General features: G+C 39.1%; 2 protein-coding genes across 10 annotated transcripts in view; one reads left to right on the top strand and one right to left on the bottom strand.

The window, feature by feature from the left end:
- Window positions 1-17,070, bottom strand: part of TOM1L1 (target of myb1 like 1 membrane trafficking protein) — a 60,485-nt gene that overhangs the window by 33,851 nt on the left and 9,564 nt on the right. For 5 of the 7 annotated variants that reach the window (XR_014257650.1, XM_082442227.1, XM_082442225.1 and 2 more), the window contains 4 exons: window positions 15,504-15,653; window positions 13,899-14,024; window positions 12,901-13,002; window positions 11,822-11,938 (listed from right to left, as the gene is read on the bottom strand). Coding sequence is in view for 6 of the 7 variants with exons in the window: in XM_082442227.1 (XP_082298353.1) it covers window positions 11,822-11,938; window positions 12,901-13,002; window positions 13,899-14,024; window positions 15,504-15,653 (495 nt within the window). In the remaining variant the exon portion in view is untranslated. The remainder of the gene's footprint in view (window positions 1-11,821; window positions 11,939-12,900; window positions 13,003-13,898; window positions 14,025-15,503; window positions 15,654-17,070) is intronic. The other 2 variants (XM_082442226.1, XM_082442228.1) reach the window with 2 other exon arrangements.
- Window positions 1-17,070, top strand: part of COX11 (cytochrome c oxidase copper chaperone COX11) — a 60,902-nt gene that overhangs the window by 42,070 nt on the left and 1,762 nt on the right. Inside the window, exon 6 of one of the 3 annotated variants that reach the window (XR_014257651.1) lies at window positions 2,344-2,410. The exons of the other annotated variants lie outside the window; for them this stretch is intronic. The gene's annotated coding sequence lies outside the window, so the exon portion shown is untranslated. The remainder of the gene's footprint in view (window positions 1-2,343; window positions 2,411-17,070) is intronic. 3 annotated transcript variants of the gene reach the window in all.

The following is a 17,070-nucleotide window of genomic DNA, read 5'->3' as shown; positions in this document are numbered from 1 at the left end:
AAGGAAAGGTGGGCAGGAGCAGACTGGGAGAGGTTTTGTGGCCAGAGTAAGAAAGTTGGGTTTTATTCCAAGTGTAATGGGAAGCCACTGGGGGGTTTCCAGCAAGGAACAACATGATCTGGTCTCCCTTTTAGAAAGCTATAGAGATGCTCAATATCATTAGTCATTAGGGAAACGCAAATCAAAACTATAGTGAGATACCACTTCACACCTACTACGTAGCTAAAAAACTCCAGAAAACCACAAGTGTTGGCAAGGAAGTGGAGAAATTGAAACCCTGTGTGTTGCTGGTGGGAATGTAAAATGGTGCAGCCACTGTGGAAAAAAGTTTGGCAGTTCCTCAGAAAGTTAAACATAGAGTTTCTATATGACCTAGTGATGCGACTCTGAGGTATATACTCAAAAGAACATAGGTATTCAAACAAAAACTTATACATGAATGTTCACAGCAGCTATTCACAACAGCCAAAAGGTAGAAACAACTCAAATGTCCATCAACTAATAAGTAAATAAATAAATAAAATATAGTATACCCATATAATGGAATACTGGGCCATAAAATGTGCTACAGCATGGTTGAAACTTGAAAACATTATAGTAAGTGAAAGAATCATATTTTACGATTCCATTTATATGAAATATTCAGAATAGGTAAATGAATACACAGAAAGAGAAAGCAGATAGCTGGTTGCCTGAGACTGGGCAAAGACAGGAAGGGGGAGAGACTGCTTAATGGGTATAGGGTTTCCTTTGGGGATGATGAAAATGTTTTGGAACTAAACAGAGGAAATGGCTACACTGTGAACATGAATTCCACTAAATTGTACACTTTAAACTGTAAACTTTAAAATGATTAATTTTATGTTTTAACATAAAATTTTATGTTTATGTTTTAAAATGTTTTAACATTTTTATTAATGTTATGTGAATTTTACCTCAATTATAGAAAAAAAAGCTATATAGTTCTTGATTTTCAACACAGCACTGTACTCAATATCCTGAAAATATTTTTGACAACAAAATACCTAAAAATATTGGATACAATATAAAAATATTTTAATGTGCATGCCTAAACTTTCAAGAAAGCATGAGAAGTCCTCAAAGGCTAAATCCAAATAGGATCCAAAGATATGAGAGGCAATAAAGGCACAAGGGCCCGAAAGGCACCCATCTGTCAATCTCTAATAACCCTGAGAGGCAGGAGACAAAGCCTGGGGCCCGAACAAGGTACTGAGATGCAGCTGGGACATCTGAATGGCTACGACCTATATAGGAAATAAGAAATATACATATTGCTCTTTGCCCCCCCAGTGCTGACAGAGTTCCTAAATCCCTTGGAACTTCCCGGGTGATAGGAGCATCTTTTGCTCTGATGAGGCAACTCTTGATGGGCTCCTGGATGGGGGCTGGTCAACAGAAAGACTAAAACATGATTAGAAGCTTGGAACTTTTAGCCCTATCCTCCATCCTCTGAGTATGGAAGGGAGGCTGGAGATGAGAGTTAATTGATCATGCCCACTTGATGAAGCCTCCATAAAAATCCATAAACTTTGGGGTTCAGAGGGCTTCCAGTTGGTGAACATACCCATGTGCTGGGATGGGGGTGCACCTCAACTCCACAGGGACAGAAGCTTCAGTGTTTGGGACCCTTCTAGACCTCACCCTTTGTACCTCTTCACCTAGTTTTTCATCTGCATCCTTTGCAACATCCTTTATAACAAACCAGTAAATATAAGTAACTGTCTCCTTGAGTTCTGTGAGCCATTCACGCAAATTATCAAACCTGAGGAGAGGGTTGTGGGAACCCCCGGTTTATAGCCTGTTGGTCAGAAGTATGGGAGACTTAAACTTGCAAAGGGCATCTGAAGTGGGGCAGCCTTGTGGGACTGAGCCCTTAACCTGTGGAATCTGATGCTAACTCTGGGTACTTAATGTCAGAATTGAATTTAATTTTAAGACACCCAGCTGGCATCAGAGAATCAGTCAGTGTGGGCAAAAAAACCCAGACATTTGGTGTCAGAAGTGCTGGTTGTGAGTAGTACAAAAAACCAAGTTTTCCTTTTGTTATATAAGTTAAAAAGTTAAAAAAAGCAGCTCAGCCCCACAAAGGAAAATGGCAAGGAGAAGGAGAAGCCTCACCTTTGGAGGGAGAGAAGGAAACTACATATTCTTCCTGAGAATTCTAACAGCCTTTCTGCATTATCATCTCTAGGGATGAGACCCTCTGCCTTCAAAGTTTAAAAACCCTAGTGAGTGTTTTTCTTTTTTCTTCTGACTGCTGAGGTCCCATGTTCTCTTGGAAACCACAAGTTATTTGAAGTCCTTTTTCTCTGGTCTTATTAGTGACACTGGAAGTCCCCTGCTCCTGGAGGTATAATGCTGGGACAGCAGAAGACAGACTCATGTCCATGTGAGTGCCTAAGGCCCATCCAATGTTACTCTGATTCTGAGGTTACTATAGGCTTCTTCTGAGGAAAGTCACAGTGTAAGGGTCTCTTTCTCCTGGGGCTGTGTGTACCTCAGTTGGCTGATCCCACCTACATTACTGGACTCTGAATATTCTCACTCTTCTGGTCCCCTGATGGTCTGTCTAGGCTCTCCTGTAACCCTTGGAATTTATTCTTATTTTCATATTTTGTCTGTCATTTCAAAGGGGTTTGGGGAAGAGGAGGTAAATTATTTTAACAAGCTAAAAGAAAAAAAGTGGTTATTAGCTAGTTTGGGGAAAAAACAGTGTCTGTTTCACAACTATCACAGTGGATTTCAGATACTTTTAGTACTTCTTTACAGATAAACTCTGTATGCCCTGTAATGCTCCTGGGCCCTCAATGCCTCCCACCTTGCCCACTACCCCAACTCTGATGACCCCCCACCAGGCTCATGCTGAAGCCTCCAAAAGCCCCTGCGGTTACATGGGGAAGCTAGGCAGGAAGCCAGCGTTATCTGGGGGCCCTAACTCCACTAATCTGTAGATTTTACACCAGGACCAGGGGTCCCCAACCCCCAGGCCACAGACTGGTACCGGTCTGTGGCCTGTTAGGATCCGGGCCACACAGCAGGAGGTGAGCAGCGGGCAAATGAGCGAAGCTTCATCTGTATTTACAGCCGCTCTGCATCGCTCACAACCCATCGCTCGTGTTACTGCCTGAGCTCCGCCTCCTGTCAGATCAGTGGCGGCATTAGATTCTCATAGGAGCACGAACCCTACTGTGAACCGCGCACGCAAGGGATCTAGGTTGCCCACTCTGTATGAGAATCTAATGCCTGATTATCTGAGGTGGAGCTGAGGCAGTGATGCTAGCACAGGTGAGTGGCTGCAAATACAGATTATCATTAGCAGAGAGGTTTGACTGCACAGAGACCATAATAAATCAATTGCTTGCAGACTCATATCAAAACCCTATCAGTGAGTGGCAAGTGAAAACAAGCTCAGGGCTCCCACTCATTCTGCATTATGGTGCGTTGCATAATTATTTCATTATATATTACAATGTAATAATAATAGAAATAAAGTGCACAATAAACGTAACGTGCTTGAATCATCCCGAAACCATTCCCCCACCAGCCCCAGTCCCTGGAAAAATTGCCTTCCACGAAACCGGTCCCTGGTGCCAAAAACATCAGGGACCACTGGTTTACACAGTTGTGAGAAAACCTCTGAAAAAGTACAAACTAAAGAATTACTTTATTTCTCCATAGTCTCTTTGCTGGTTTCATTTTTAGATTCCATCACATTATTTTAGATTAACCATAGTGGGACAGGATATTGTGATAGAAGAAATATATATTTGGTCTTCATCCCCAGTTCCTAGCACAGAACTTCTAAAACCCTGGGAATTTCCAGAGCAGTAGGATGAGAGAAGCATCTTTTGTTATTGATAAGAAGCCCCTTTCAACCAAGCCTGAGTTTATGCTAATGGATTCTTAGAGGATGGGGGCTGGCTGCCAGAGGAACCAACCCTGTGATTAGAAGGTTGAAACTTGCAACCTCCAGGAGGGGGAGAGGGACTGGGGGTTGAGTTAATCACCAATGGCCAATGATTAAATAAATCATGCCTCTGTAATGGAATCTCTATAAAACCCTAAACTACTGGGTTCAGAGAGCTTCTAGGTGGTGAACACATTCAGATGCTGGGAAGGTGGTGAACTCCAACTCCACAGGGACAGAAGCTCCTGTGCTAGAGACCCTTCCAGACCTTGTTGCATGTATTCTTTGTCAACAACGAAAAAATGTCGCCTGCCATATCAGTAAACAAAGGATGTTGCAGCCATCAAGCCATCACATTACAGCCTCCCCGATGGTGAGCCCTGAAGGAACCCAAGATAGAAACAGGATGCCCACCATCTAGCAGTCAGCCTCTGCAGCCACCCACCAAGAGTGTACCCTGAGGAAAGTGAGGATGAGAAAGCACAGGATGCTGGCCCCAGATAGCTGAGGTGTATATCAAAGGAATGACTTCAGTGAGCCCAGACTCCTGTATCTGTGCAAACATAGAAAACCACTAAATTCTTTAACTTGAGATATCTGGTTTTCTTTCATTAACAGTAATCTTTTGATGTTCCAACTACCTGGTCTTTGTTAAGAAAAACTCCTATATATCCTGGCTCCTCCCTTGCTTCTTCAGAGTAGTACCTAAGAGCTATCTGAGAAGCTGTGTCCTGGGCTTAAGTCTTCAGTTTTGTCCACCAAATAAAACACAATTCAAAACTTTTAGGGACTTCCCTCGTAGTCCAGTGGTTAAGAATCTACCTTCCAATGCAGGGGATGCGGGTTCGATCCCTGATCAGGGAACTCAGATCCCACATGCTGTGGGGCAACTAAACCCACGCGCCACAACTAAAGAGCCCACACGCCACAACTACTGAGCCCATGCACTCTGGAGCATGCGCGCCACAACTAGAGAAGCCCGCTATGAAAACCCAGCACAGCAAAAAAAAAAAAAACAAAAAAAACAACTTATAGGTTGTGCATTTTTTCACTTGACATCTTCATCTGGCTATCATCTGTATCCTTTATAATGAACTGGTAATAGTAAGTAATGTGTTTCCCTGGATTCTGTGAGCCATCCTAGTGAATTACTGAACCTGAGGAGGGGATCACGGGGACCCCCAATTTGATTTGTAGCCAAAATGGGACAGAAGTGTGGGTAACCTGGGGACCCGCTACTTGTGATTGGCGTCTGAAGTGGGGGCAGTCTTGTGGGACTAAGCCTCTTAACATGTGGGGTCTGTGCTATCTCTGGGTAGCTAGTGCCAGAAAGATTTAATGTGAGGGAAAAAACTTCAGACCTGGTGTCTGAAGTGTTGTGAGTAGAGAAACAGTTTTCTTTTATGAGGTTATTTAGATTACAAGAAAAAGTTCAAATACCTGTCAAAAGAATTTAAAAACAGTGCTCCCCGTACCAGCTCTCTATCTGTTACTAACAAAAAGCATTAAGAGAGAAAAATAAAGTTATACATTCAATAGGCTCCATAAACAAACTGACCTGGGGCCAGAACCATTCAACTTGAATTGGCCATGAGTAGTGTTCTAATGTTGATTTACAGCCCAAGTCTCTTTATTATTCAAGGCAACACACAGCCCTAAGCTCTGGCATCGAAACAGCAACCAGCAAATCAGCACTATCCTTGCAAAATTCAACCAAACATCTGTACCCGAAGACTTGGACACAAAAAGGCATTTCAGTGCACTCCAGGATGGCATCAAATAAAACTGGATTCACATATTTGAATGGGATGTTTCAGTGTACATTTTACTGAAGGATTGATTGTTTGCCACAGATGGATAAAAACATGAGAGAAAAATCCTATCACTTCATTTGAGAGCTCTGAAAGGCTGGGAAGACTGTGTGGAACTAGGAATATTGCCATGTCCATTTTTGAAAAATATTATCTGCCACATACCCTTTTACTTTGATATTTACTTTTTAAATTTGAGTTTAACATGCTTGTTAAAATCATGAGTCACAAAATTTATATCTGTGAATGCCTTCGATTGTGGATTTTTAAAAAGGGATTACTACATAGGAACTCTATGATTAATTTTCTTTTTAATCTCCTCATAACTTGGATGTATAAATGAAGAGCTAAGCTCTTATCTTAGCTCTTCATTTTATATATATATAGAGAGAAACTAAGTCCAATGATAGTAAATGACTTGCCCAAGGCCAGGAACCATAAGAATCATTAGCAAAATGATATAACGTTCCTAAGTAAAATATCTTAAAAATAATATACTTAAAACCACTGATCCAAAATACTGATTTATTTCTCAATGCATATTACTCTGATGTTCTATAGGATATTAACAGATACTTAGCAAATAGAGATTCTTTAGTCAAAAAGTCTGTAAATTTTGGGTTAAAGACTCTTTGTACAGATGCAAAAATCCTCAACAAAATATTAGCAAACCAAATCCAACAACACATGAAAAGGATCATATACCATGATCAAGTTGGATTCATCCCAGGCTCACAAGGATGGTTCAACATATGCAAATCAGTCAATGTGATACACCACATCAACAAAAGACAAAAACCACATGATCATCTCAACAGATGCAGAAAAAGCATTTGATAAAATTCAACATCCATTCATGATAAAAACTCTTGCCAAAGCGTGTAGAGAGGGAACATATCTCAACATTATAAAAGCCATTTATGACAAACCCACAGCCAACATAATACTAAATGGTGAAAAGCTGAAAGCCTTCCCAGTAAATTCTGGAACAAGACTAGGATGCCCACTCTCACCACTTCTATTCAACACAGTATTGGAAGTCACAGCCAGAGCAATCAGACAAAAAAAAAGAAATAAAATGTATCCAAATAGCAAGAGAAGGGGTAAAACTGTCATTATATGTGGACAATAGGATATCTATATAGAAAACCCTAAAGACTCCACACAAAAACTATTAAAACTGATAAATGAATTCAGCAAGGTAGCAGGATACAAGATTAATACACAGAAATCTGTTGCATTTCTTTCACTAACAATGAAATAACAGAAAGGGAAAGTAAAAAAAAATACTGTTTAAAATTGCATCAAAAAAAAAATACCTAGGAATAAGCCTAACCAAGGAGATGAAAGACTTATATGCTGAGAACTATAAAACATTGATAAAAGAAATCGAAGATGATTCAAGGAAATGGAAAGATATCACATGTTCTTGGATTGGAAGAATTAATATAGTTAAAATGGCCATACTACTCAAAGCAATCCACAGATTTAATGCGATACCTATCAAATTACCCATAACAGTTTTCAGAAAATTAGGACAAATAACCCTAAAATTTATACAGAACCACAAGAGACACAGAATTGCCAAAGCAATCCTGAGGAAAAAGAACAAAGCTGGAGGCATAACCCTTGGAGACTTCAGACAATACTACAGAGCGACAGTAACTGAAACAGTGTGGTATCGGCACAAAAACAGACATACAGATAAGTGGAACTGAATAGAGAGCCCAGAAATAAACCCACGGTCACACCTACATAGGTCACACCACACCTACAGTCAGGTAATCTTTGACAAAGGAGGCAAGAATATACAATGGAGAAAAGACAGTCTCTTCAGCAAGCGGTGCTGGGAAAGTTGGACAGTCACATGTAAATCAATGAAGTTAGAACACTCCCTCACACCATAAACAAAAATAAGCTCAAAACGGCTTAAAGACTTAAACATAAGACATGACACCATAAAAATCCTAGAAGAGAACATAAGCAAAACAGTCTCTGATGTAAATTGCAGCAATGTTTTCTTAGGTCAGTCTCCCAAGGCAATAGAAATAAACAAATGAGACCTAATCAAACTTACAAGCTTTTGCACCGAAAAGTAAACCATAAACAAAAAGACAACCTACAGACTGGGAGAAAATCTTTGCAAACAATGTGACCGACAAGGGCTTAATTCCCCAAATATACAAACAGCTCATACAACTCAATAACAAAAAAACAAACAACCCAATCAAAAGACATACATTTGGCCAATAGGCACATGAAAAGATGCTCAACATTGCTAATTATTAAGAGAAATGCAAATCAAAGCTACAATGAGGTATCATCTCACACTGGTCAGAATTGCCACCACCAAAAAATCTACAAATAATAAATACTGGAGAGGGTATGGAGAAAATAGAATCCTCCTACACTGTTGGTGGGAATGTAAACTGATACAGCCACTATGGAAAAACAGTATGGAGGTTCCTTCCAAAACTAAAAATAGAGTAACCATATGACCCAGCAATCCCACTCCTGGGCATATATCCAGAAAAGACGAAAGCTCTAACTCAAAAAGATACACACCCCAATGTTCACAACGGCACTATTTATAACATCCATGACATGGAAGCAACCTAAGTGTCCATCAACAAATGAATGGATAAAGAAGATGTGGTATATACATATATACACAATGGAATACTACTCAGCCAAAAAAAAGAATGAAACAATGCTATTTGCAGCAACCTAGAGATGATCACACTAAGTGAAGTAAGTCAGACAGAGAAAGACAAATATTATATGATATCACTCATATGTGGAATCTAAAAAATAGTCCAAATGAACTTATTTACAAAACAGAAACAGACTCACAGACGTAGAAAACAAACTTACGGTTACCAAAGGGGAAGGGGTTAGGGGAGGGATAAATTAGGATGATATATAAAATATATCTACCATATATAAAATAGATAATAAGGATTTACTGTATAGCACAGGGAACTATATTCAATATCTTGTAATAACCTATAAAGGAAAATAATCAAAAAAATATATAGATATATACATATATATGTATTGATATAACCAAATCACTTTGCTCTACACCTGAAACTAACACAACATTGTAAATCAACTATACTTCAATAAAAAAAGACTCTTAGAGCCTTTACTATACTAATGGACTTTTTGACCCTCCAAGAGGAGAAGTACAGTAAACACTTGGTTTTGGAACTTATTTGACCACAGATGTCATATTCCCCACATAGTACACAACATAAGACCAGTAGGAAATGCTGTCTTAAATTATTTCCAAGAGTTGTGTCTTGCTTCCCCCAGAATTTGTCATCTCAATGTTCACCAGAGGAATCTTTCTAAAGTTTTATCTGGTTATGCAGTCCTTCAGCTTATATCCCTTTAATGGCTTCCTTCTGCCACCTGGATTAAGCCCACTCAGGCATGGCATATCAAGTCTGCAATAACCTGTGCAGACCAGATCTTGCCACCCTTCTCCTGGAACTTGATGCCCCCAAGCTGTGGTTTAAAACCCTCTGTGCACCTGAGGGATACCACAAACTCAAATCCATTGATAGTGGGTGGGGGGTGGCAAGGGGTTCCTTGAGGGGTGTGTCTGACTCCCTCGTGGTCTCTGGAGGTAGGCTTGCATAGATATAGCTTGAGAAATGACTTTTCTTTTTTTTTAAATCGTTTAAAAATGTAAAACTCATTGAGTTCACAGTTCGAAGTCTGCATATAACCCACTGGCCACAGCATGCTGACCCCTGGATTAGAGGAAAGCACAATCCAGGACACTCAGGACCGCCCACAGTGAGTACTGCCACAGAACATGGAAGGAAATGAAGGATGCTCTGTGACTAGAGACCGCGGAAGCCAGAAGAAGACGGTATGAGGGGCAGCTAACAAACCGCTGAGGTACAGTAGTGAGACAACTGGGCAAGACAACCTGTGCTCACGCCTCTCTCCCCATGTGAGACCAGACAGCTGAGGCAGGAGCATCTGTGTCTAAGTGGGAGCAATGCTTGGGACAGAGACATAGGGCACTGTTTCCAGTTGCTGGTAGCAACCAGGAAAAATAGGAAGCATATAACTCAGAAGACCAGCTACCAATATAACCCACCCAGCATCATCCCGTGCCAATGCTACGTACCCTGAAAACAGCAGCAAACACAGAAATACTCAGAAATAGTACTAAGAACAAGCTGCAGTAACAGTGTTTTCCACTTGGCATGGGCAAGCTGGGTCACAGAAATGCAGACCAGCTGTCAGGGATCTCAAACAAAAATAAGCTCACTATCACCAGTCTATCCAGATACTTGAGAAATGAAATGAAAGAGGTGATGAACAAAAGAACTTGTACCCAAGGAAAGAGAATCCACAGAGCAAATGGAAAAGCACCTTTAAAAATAATTACTATCCTTAGAAAGACAAAAGGGGAAAGCATATCCATGAAATAACTATTATAAAAATTGAAATAAATTTTTAAAATAAAAAATTGTTGAAATAAAACATTCATTAGGAGGGCCGAATAGACAATCTGATGTTCACATTTAAGAGAAATAATACATAAAATGGGAAGGCTTTGCTAGAACTACAGCATAAAAGAAGGAAGAAACAAAACGTATATAAAAGTTGAGATAAGAAAAATATAACTGAAAGTTTCATCATCTAAATAATGTTCCATACAAAGATAGAAAGAATACTAGAAAAGAAATACCTGAAATAAGAGCTGAGAGTTACCCAGAACTAAAATACACTTAAGTTGACAGGGCAAAAGGCCTATCAAGTATTGATACTAAGCAGGTTAAGTAAGGTTAACTAACACATATGCACATACATGCACACATATCCCTAGACACAGTAGAGTGAAATTTCAGAAGCATTAAAGTAAAGAGAAATCACAAATACAACGAGAAAAACAGATTATAAAACAAAGGTGCAAGAATACATAATATGATACTTCTCAATAGCACCACTGGGTGCAAGAACAATGGAGCAGTATATCTGAAGGACTTAAGGAAAATAATTCTGTACCTAGGCCAAACTGCGAGCCCTTAACATGGCAGCCAAAAGATATCTTTGGACATGTAAACACTCAAAGTTTACCACTAGTAACAATTTAAGGAGATAGCAGTTAAATACAGGTGGTAATGTTGAAAAAGGACATTTTTCCACCATATACTGTTTCCCAAACAAGCAATAATCAAGAAAAATGTTATTTACTAACAATCGAAGGACTTAAAGGAAAGATAACAACAGCATGAGAAGTGGGGAGTGGGAATCAGAGAAAAGTGAAAATATAAGTTTCTTAACTTTTGGGGGAAGAAAAAGATTTAGAAACTGATTTTTTTTCCTCTAACTGCATCTAAAATTATGTGTTAAAGTGTGTGTTAAAATTTAAAATTGATAATTAGAACAAACCATTAGAAGGAAAAAGTGCACTGGATGTAGAGACACAGAAAAGGGTCTGGGAGGGCCCCCACTCCAGTCATAATGAGCTGCTCGTGGTCCTTCACATGCCCACACACGTCCAAATGCACGGTCCACTTGCTTCTCCACAGCCTTAGCACTGCCTCCATCTAAACCTTTCCAAAAACCCTCACCTTTCTCCTTGCCCCCACCCCTGAACCCACAGTGTGATAAATAAATTTCTATTATAGCATCAATACTTTATTAAACTTGTTGTTTACAAAACACTCTTGCTCACTAGACCTAAGTTCCTTAAGGACTAGGACAGCCTCTTCATTTCTACATCCTTTACCACATTGTAGTTACTCATTATGTTTGCTGAATAAATACGTAACTTTTACACATTTAAAACAATTAGAGATTAGTAGAGATTGTATATGGCTAGGCTATAAATGATTAAATGATGTTAAATTATTTATTGCAAGAGGGTAAGTACCACGTCTAAGTTACCACTGCATTTCTGATAAAGTCGTCCTTGCAGCTTCTTGTTAAGTTTAAAAATCAAGTAAACATGCTGGAGCATGGACTAGTCAATGTTAAGGTGTCTTCCATCTCCAAGGCTCTAAGTTTAGAGAATAACTTTCAGGGACTGCCTGTCCCTGAAATTATACTACACCTGCAGAAGCTCCATGTCTTCACGGTTTTCAGACCCAGGAATATTCTCCATCAATATGGCAGACATCACTCTCACATTCATTTTCACCATATCCAATTCACTGTGCAGTTTTCCAATCTGTCGAGAGCAACACAGTCACCAGTAAGTGTGACACAAAGAATGGCTACCTTGTTTCTTGCTTGCAGAGAAAACACTTTTGTAAAATTTAATATTTTCCAATTTATACAAATGTACATATAATTATTTTACAAATGTACAATCTGTCACCTTCTAAAAGGTCTTGAGAGCTCTTGTAATAAATTTAAAAATATGCTCTAGGAAAGTTAATGAAGAGAAAAAGTCAGATTGGAACCAATATGTAGAAGGGAGAAGGTGACCATATCAGGAGCCTGAAGAAAAGGGCAAATGTTAGTCTGGGTTTCTTAGAAACCAATGGGAGAGAAAAAAATGAGTATTTTATAGTCCCACGGTATTAGAGAAGGAAGAATCAAGAGAGAAACACTTTTTTTTCTTCCTGGATTAAATTCTAAGAGGAATTAATGACATGGATTGTTATATAATACCGAATAATAATAATATAAAGTCTTAAATGATAGTTCCCTTATAGCAGGACAGAAATGAGCTTTATTTAATAATTGCTTGTCTAAACATTAGATAAACAGATATAGACAAAAAAGTAAATGTAATTCAGTTGGCACAGTTAATAGTAGTAATAAGATGACCACTTACTGAGCTCTCTGAAATGGCATACAGACAGTCCTATCAGGAGCAACAGGAATCAACTTACACAAGATCCATCCCACAGCCAAGCCTCCACAAAGCCACAAAAGCCACTAGACTAGCACAACTGTTAAAAGCTCAGGCTTTTAGAATCAGGCAGAATCCATGGGATTAATTCCACTTAGAGTTGAACCATCATAACTTATACAGTATCACTAAGCTTCAGTCCCCTCCTCTGTAAAATGAGGTTAAAATGTACCTCCACCTTATGATAATATTGTTAAGAATAAACAAACTATATATAAAGTACTTAGAACTCAGAAAAAGTCATCAATAAATACAGTCATTGCTGTTGTTACCTGTTCTGGGACCAATATAATAGTGGAGCTCTTGGGAACTACAGAAGAAAGAGCTGGTGCAGTAGGAACAGATGGTGGTGTATTCAGTGAGATCTGAGCAGTCTATCAACATGAAATATAGAAATATTATTACTTAAATTAATTCAGCCACCCCAAGCCCAGTTTTTCCATTCAGATGACTCAATCACTAGGGAGAGTTAGCCCTCAGGACAAAGCCTTCACAAAGATCAGACTTTTGGTATACACCTGAATTGCTTTTTCTACCAAGGCAGGACTCACCAATATGCAGAAGGGAAGAATTACTGTTTTTACATTATGGAAATTATAGGAAGTTAGGAGCTGAATTATAATCAGTCACTACAAGTGTTCTAAGTTCAAAACCTTGAAAGTTGGTTGCAAACTTGAGAATGAATACATGTGAACATTGAGAAACTCTTCTATGGGCATAGTATTAATAAACAAATCTATTATATGACTACCTATAATAGAGACCCCTGCCTGTCTAGCACCAATCTTTTCCTTTGAAACCTGCCCCTCTTCTGTTCTACTTAAATAATTTCTATATGGAGCAACCCTGTTCTTATATGACCTTAGTTAATTTGTGCAGAAATGGAAAACTGACCTAGGTTGGTTCAATGAGTCCCTTCTCTGAAATTTTGGACTTGGAATGTGAAAAAGCTAAGGCTATAATATGAAAATTTGGGAGCTATATTGTTTACCATGTGGAAAAAGCTAGTCTGCAATGAGAGAGAAGAACGAAGCTGATGATCAAAGGGAAGTAGACAAGTAAAAAGGCATTTGAATGCTTGGTTCTCTGTTCAAAGATCCAGCTAACACCACCCTTCTTGTGGCTTGTATTCTATGAGGTATCACAGTATCCTTCTAACAGATTAATCTTTTAGGTGAAGCTAGGTGGAGCTAGGGTTGTCCCTTTCAATGAGAAAAGACCCATGCACTACACTGTCTTACTCTACACAGGTCAAAGAACGGCCTCCTACCTCTTGTCTGGCTGTTTCAGCCGCTGCATCTATTGGAGGAAACTGAACACCTTTCTTAAGGAGGTCCAGATATACTTCTTTCACTTCACTTACATCCACAGCTCCTGGGAAACCCTGCGACCATGTCTGAATTCAAGAGATGGAAAGTTCCAGAGATAAATAAGCAGCAAAACAAAACACAACTCCTAAGCTGGTGACAGAAAATGAGAGATTGACAATTATGTACCTTACTCAGAAAAAGAAAGCTACTTTTGAATGTACATTTTTAGAGACTAGAATAATTATATATATATATATATATATATATATATATATATATATTATTTTTTTTTTTTTTTTTTAAACATCTTTATTGGAGTATAATTGCTTTACAATGGTGTGTTAGTTTCTGCTGTGTAACAAAGTGAATCAGCTATACATATACATATATCCCCGTATCTCCTCCCTATCCCACCCCTCTAGGTGGTCACAAAGCACCGAGCTGATCTCCCTGTGCTATGTGGCTGCTTCCCACTAGCTATCTATTTTACATTTGGTAGTATATATTAGTCCATGCCATTCTCTCACTTTGTCCCAGCTTACCCTTCCCCCTCCCTGTGTCCTCAAGTCCATTCTCTACGTCTGCATCCTTATTCCTGTCCTGCCCCTAGGTTCTTCATAACCACTTTTTTTAAGATTTAGATTCCATATATATGTGTTAGCATACAGTATTTGTTTTTCTCATTCTGACTTACTTCATTCTGTATGACAGACTCTAGGTCCATCCACCTCACTACAAATAACTCAATTTCGTTTCTTTTTGTGGCTGAGTAATATTCCATTGTATATATGTGCCACATCTTCTTTATCCATTCATCTGTCGATGAACACTTAGGTTGCTTCCATGTCCTGGCTATTGTAAATAGTGTTGCAAAGAACATTGTGGTACATGACTCTTATTGAATTATGGTTTTCTCAGGGTATGTGCCCAGTAGTGGGATTGCTGGGTCATATGGCAGTTCTATTTTTAGTTTTTTAAGGAACCTCCATACTGTTCTCCATAGTGGCTGTATCAATTTACATTCCCACCAACAGTGCAAGAGTGTTCCCTTTTCTCCACACCCTCTCCAGCATTTATTGTTTGTAGATTTTTTGATGATGGCCATTAGAATAATATATTTTTAATCATCAAACTGCCATGCCTCAACAATTTAATGAAACTCTGGAACAGATACTACTGTTTGTTTTTTGCTATACTAAATCTAGAATTAACAGATTCTAAAACAGCATCAGTAGCTCTTTTGTCAAATAACTCTGAAAGCAGTGAGTTATCTACCCCAGAACATAGTTTCCACACCTGCAAAATGAATGTACACGTCACTCTCTCTCCTATCTGACGTAGATAAGATAGAAACTGAGAGACAAGTATGGAAAAGACTACAAATTCTTCAGAAAAAGGCCACTATCCAATGCCAAGAAATTATTATTACATGGAAAACCGAATAGTAAAAATGCTTTTGGGCTCAATCCCAGGCTTGTAAAGGATCACTGAACCAATTGGGAGTTAGGTAATTAAATCTCTAATCTTAGATGTTCACCATCCCATAAGATATATAATAGACTTACCTTAATGAAATTCAAAATTCTATTCTGAATGCCTATTGGCAAGGTGTATCTGGGACTCAGCAGCTTAACTAGACTATCTTTAACAAATTCCTTCTTCACAATCAGAGACTGGAAACTCGGACCACAGTTCTGCATACACATGTCAATAAGCTAAAGAGAAAAATTAAACGTTTTATCTCTTTGGCAAAACCACCTCCTAAATATAAGGTAAAAATTGCTAAGTAATGATTTCCACCAGCATTCCAATTAATAAACATAAGTTAGTATCTACTAAAATACACGGCAAAATGTTAGGTTCTGGGAATGTGAGGAAATATAAGGCATAATGTAACTGCTTAGCGGATGGTCCTGTTGGGGAGCCAGGACACAATTATAAACGAACTAATAACTATGCAAGGTAGTAAATGCCAAGGGCCAATGGTAGGTGCAAACGAAGAATGTGGGCTCTAGACAAGGTGACATTTCTCCTAGTTTTGCCAGGAAAGTCCTGGTGAACTCCTGCTGTCCTGGTTTTATTAATGATGATACCTCCTTTCACTCTCAAAAATGTCCTTGCCTGGATGAAAAATTACATGGTTACCCCAGCTACAGACCTTTATAGGCAGAAGTGACAATTTAGGGCCAGGTGGTCTTAAGACTTTTGGAAAAGGGTGGTTCTAAGCTGGGCTTTGAAAAATGGTCAAGAAAAGTACAAATGAGTATAGAGCAATAGTCTAGACAGGTAAATGGTATTAAAAATATAAGTACAGGTGACAAAGCATATGAGCTGTGAGGAGGAAAATAAGTACTCCGGTTTGTGGAGGCTTCTTTACATCAGCAAACTGGGGACATTGGGTTGGTGGGTGGATTAAGTCTGGAGGGGCTTCATCCAGACTGTAGAGAAATTTTGTGTGGCAATGTAAAGAATTTGAACATCATCTTGAAGGCAGTAAGAAGCCACTGAAGGGTTCTTATTAGTTTTGACACCATCACACCTCTATCCTGAACTTGAGAGAAAGGTTAGTGCATGCAAAGTACTCTGACAAGGTTTTCAAGCAGCACCCTACAAAGGGAATTGGAGGGCAAAGACCCTGGAATGATAGAGAGATCCAGCAGTGACCCACTAGCACAGCCTGATGCAGAAAGGCCTAAACTAGGATGATGTGGGTACAAGGAAGGGAAAGACATGAGAATTATGAAGCAAGAACTTTCAGCAACCGGGGTTTGTTGAAAAGGAAAGGCTGAAAGTTAAGTGACTGTTACTCTGCATGAGACTGATGGAAATCTGGAAGTGGATGGGATACTACAACTAGTCGAAGGTCAAAATGATGGGTTGAAATTTAGATATTTTGAGTTTATAAGTGCTGTGGACTGAATGTTTGTGTCCCTCCCAAATTCCCATGTTGAACCTCCTAATAATCCCTAATGTGATGGTATTTGGAGGTGGGACTTTTGGGAGGGAGTTAGGTCATGAGGGTGGAGTCCTCATGAATGAGATTAGTGCTCTTATAAGAAAGGGATAAGAGAGATGATCTCTCTCTTGGCCATGCGAGGATACAGCAAGAAGATGGCCATCTACAAGCCAGAG

This window comes from Balaenoptera physalus (assembly GCF_965194825.1).
Source record: "Balaenoptera physalus genome assembly, chromosome: 20".
NCBI classification, from domain to species: Eukaryota; Metazoa; Chordata; class Mammalia; order Artiodactyla; family Balaenopteridae; genus Balaenoptera; species Balaenoptera physalus.
This window is presented reverse-complemented; position numbering and strand designations above follow the sequence as displayed.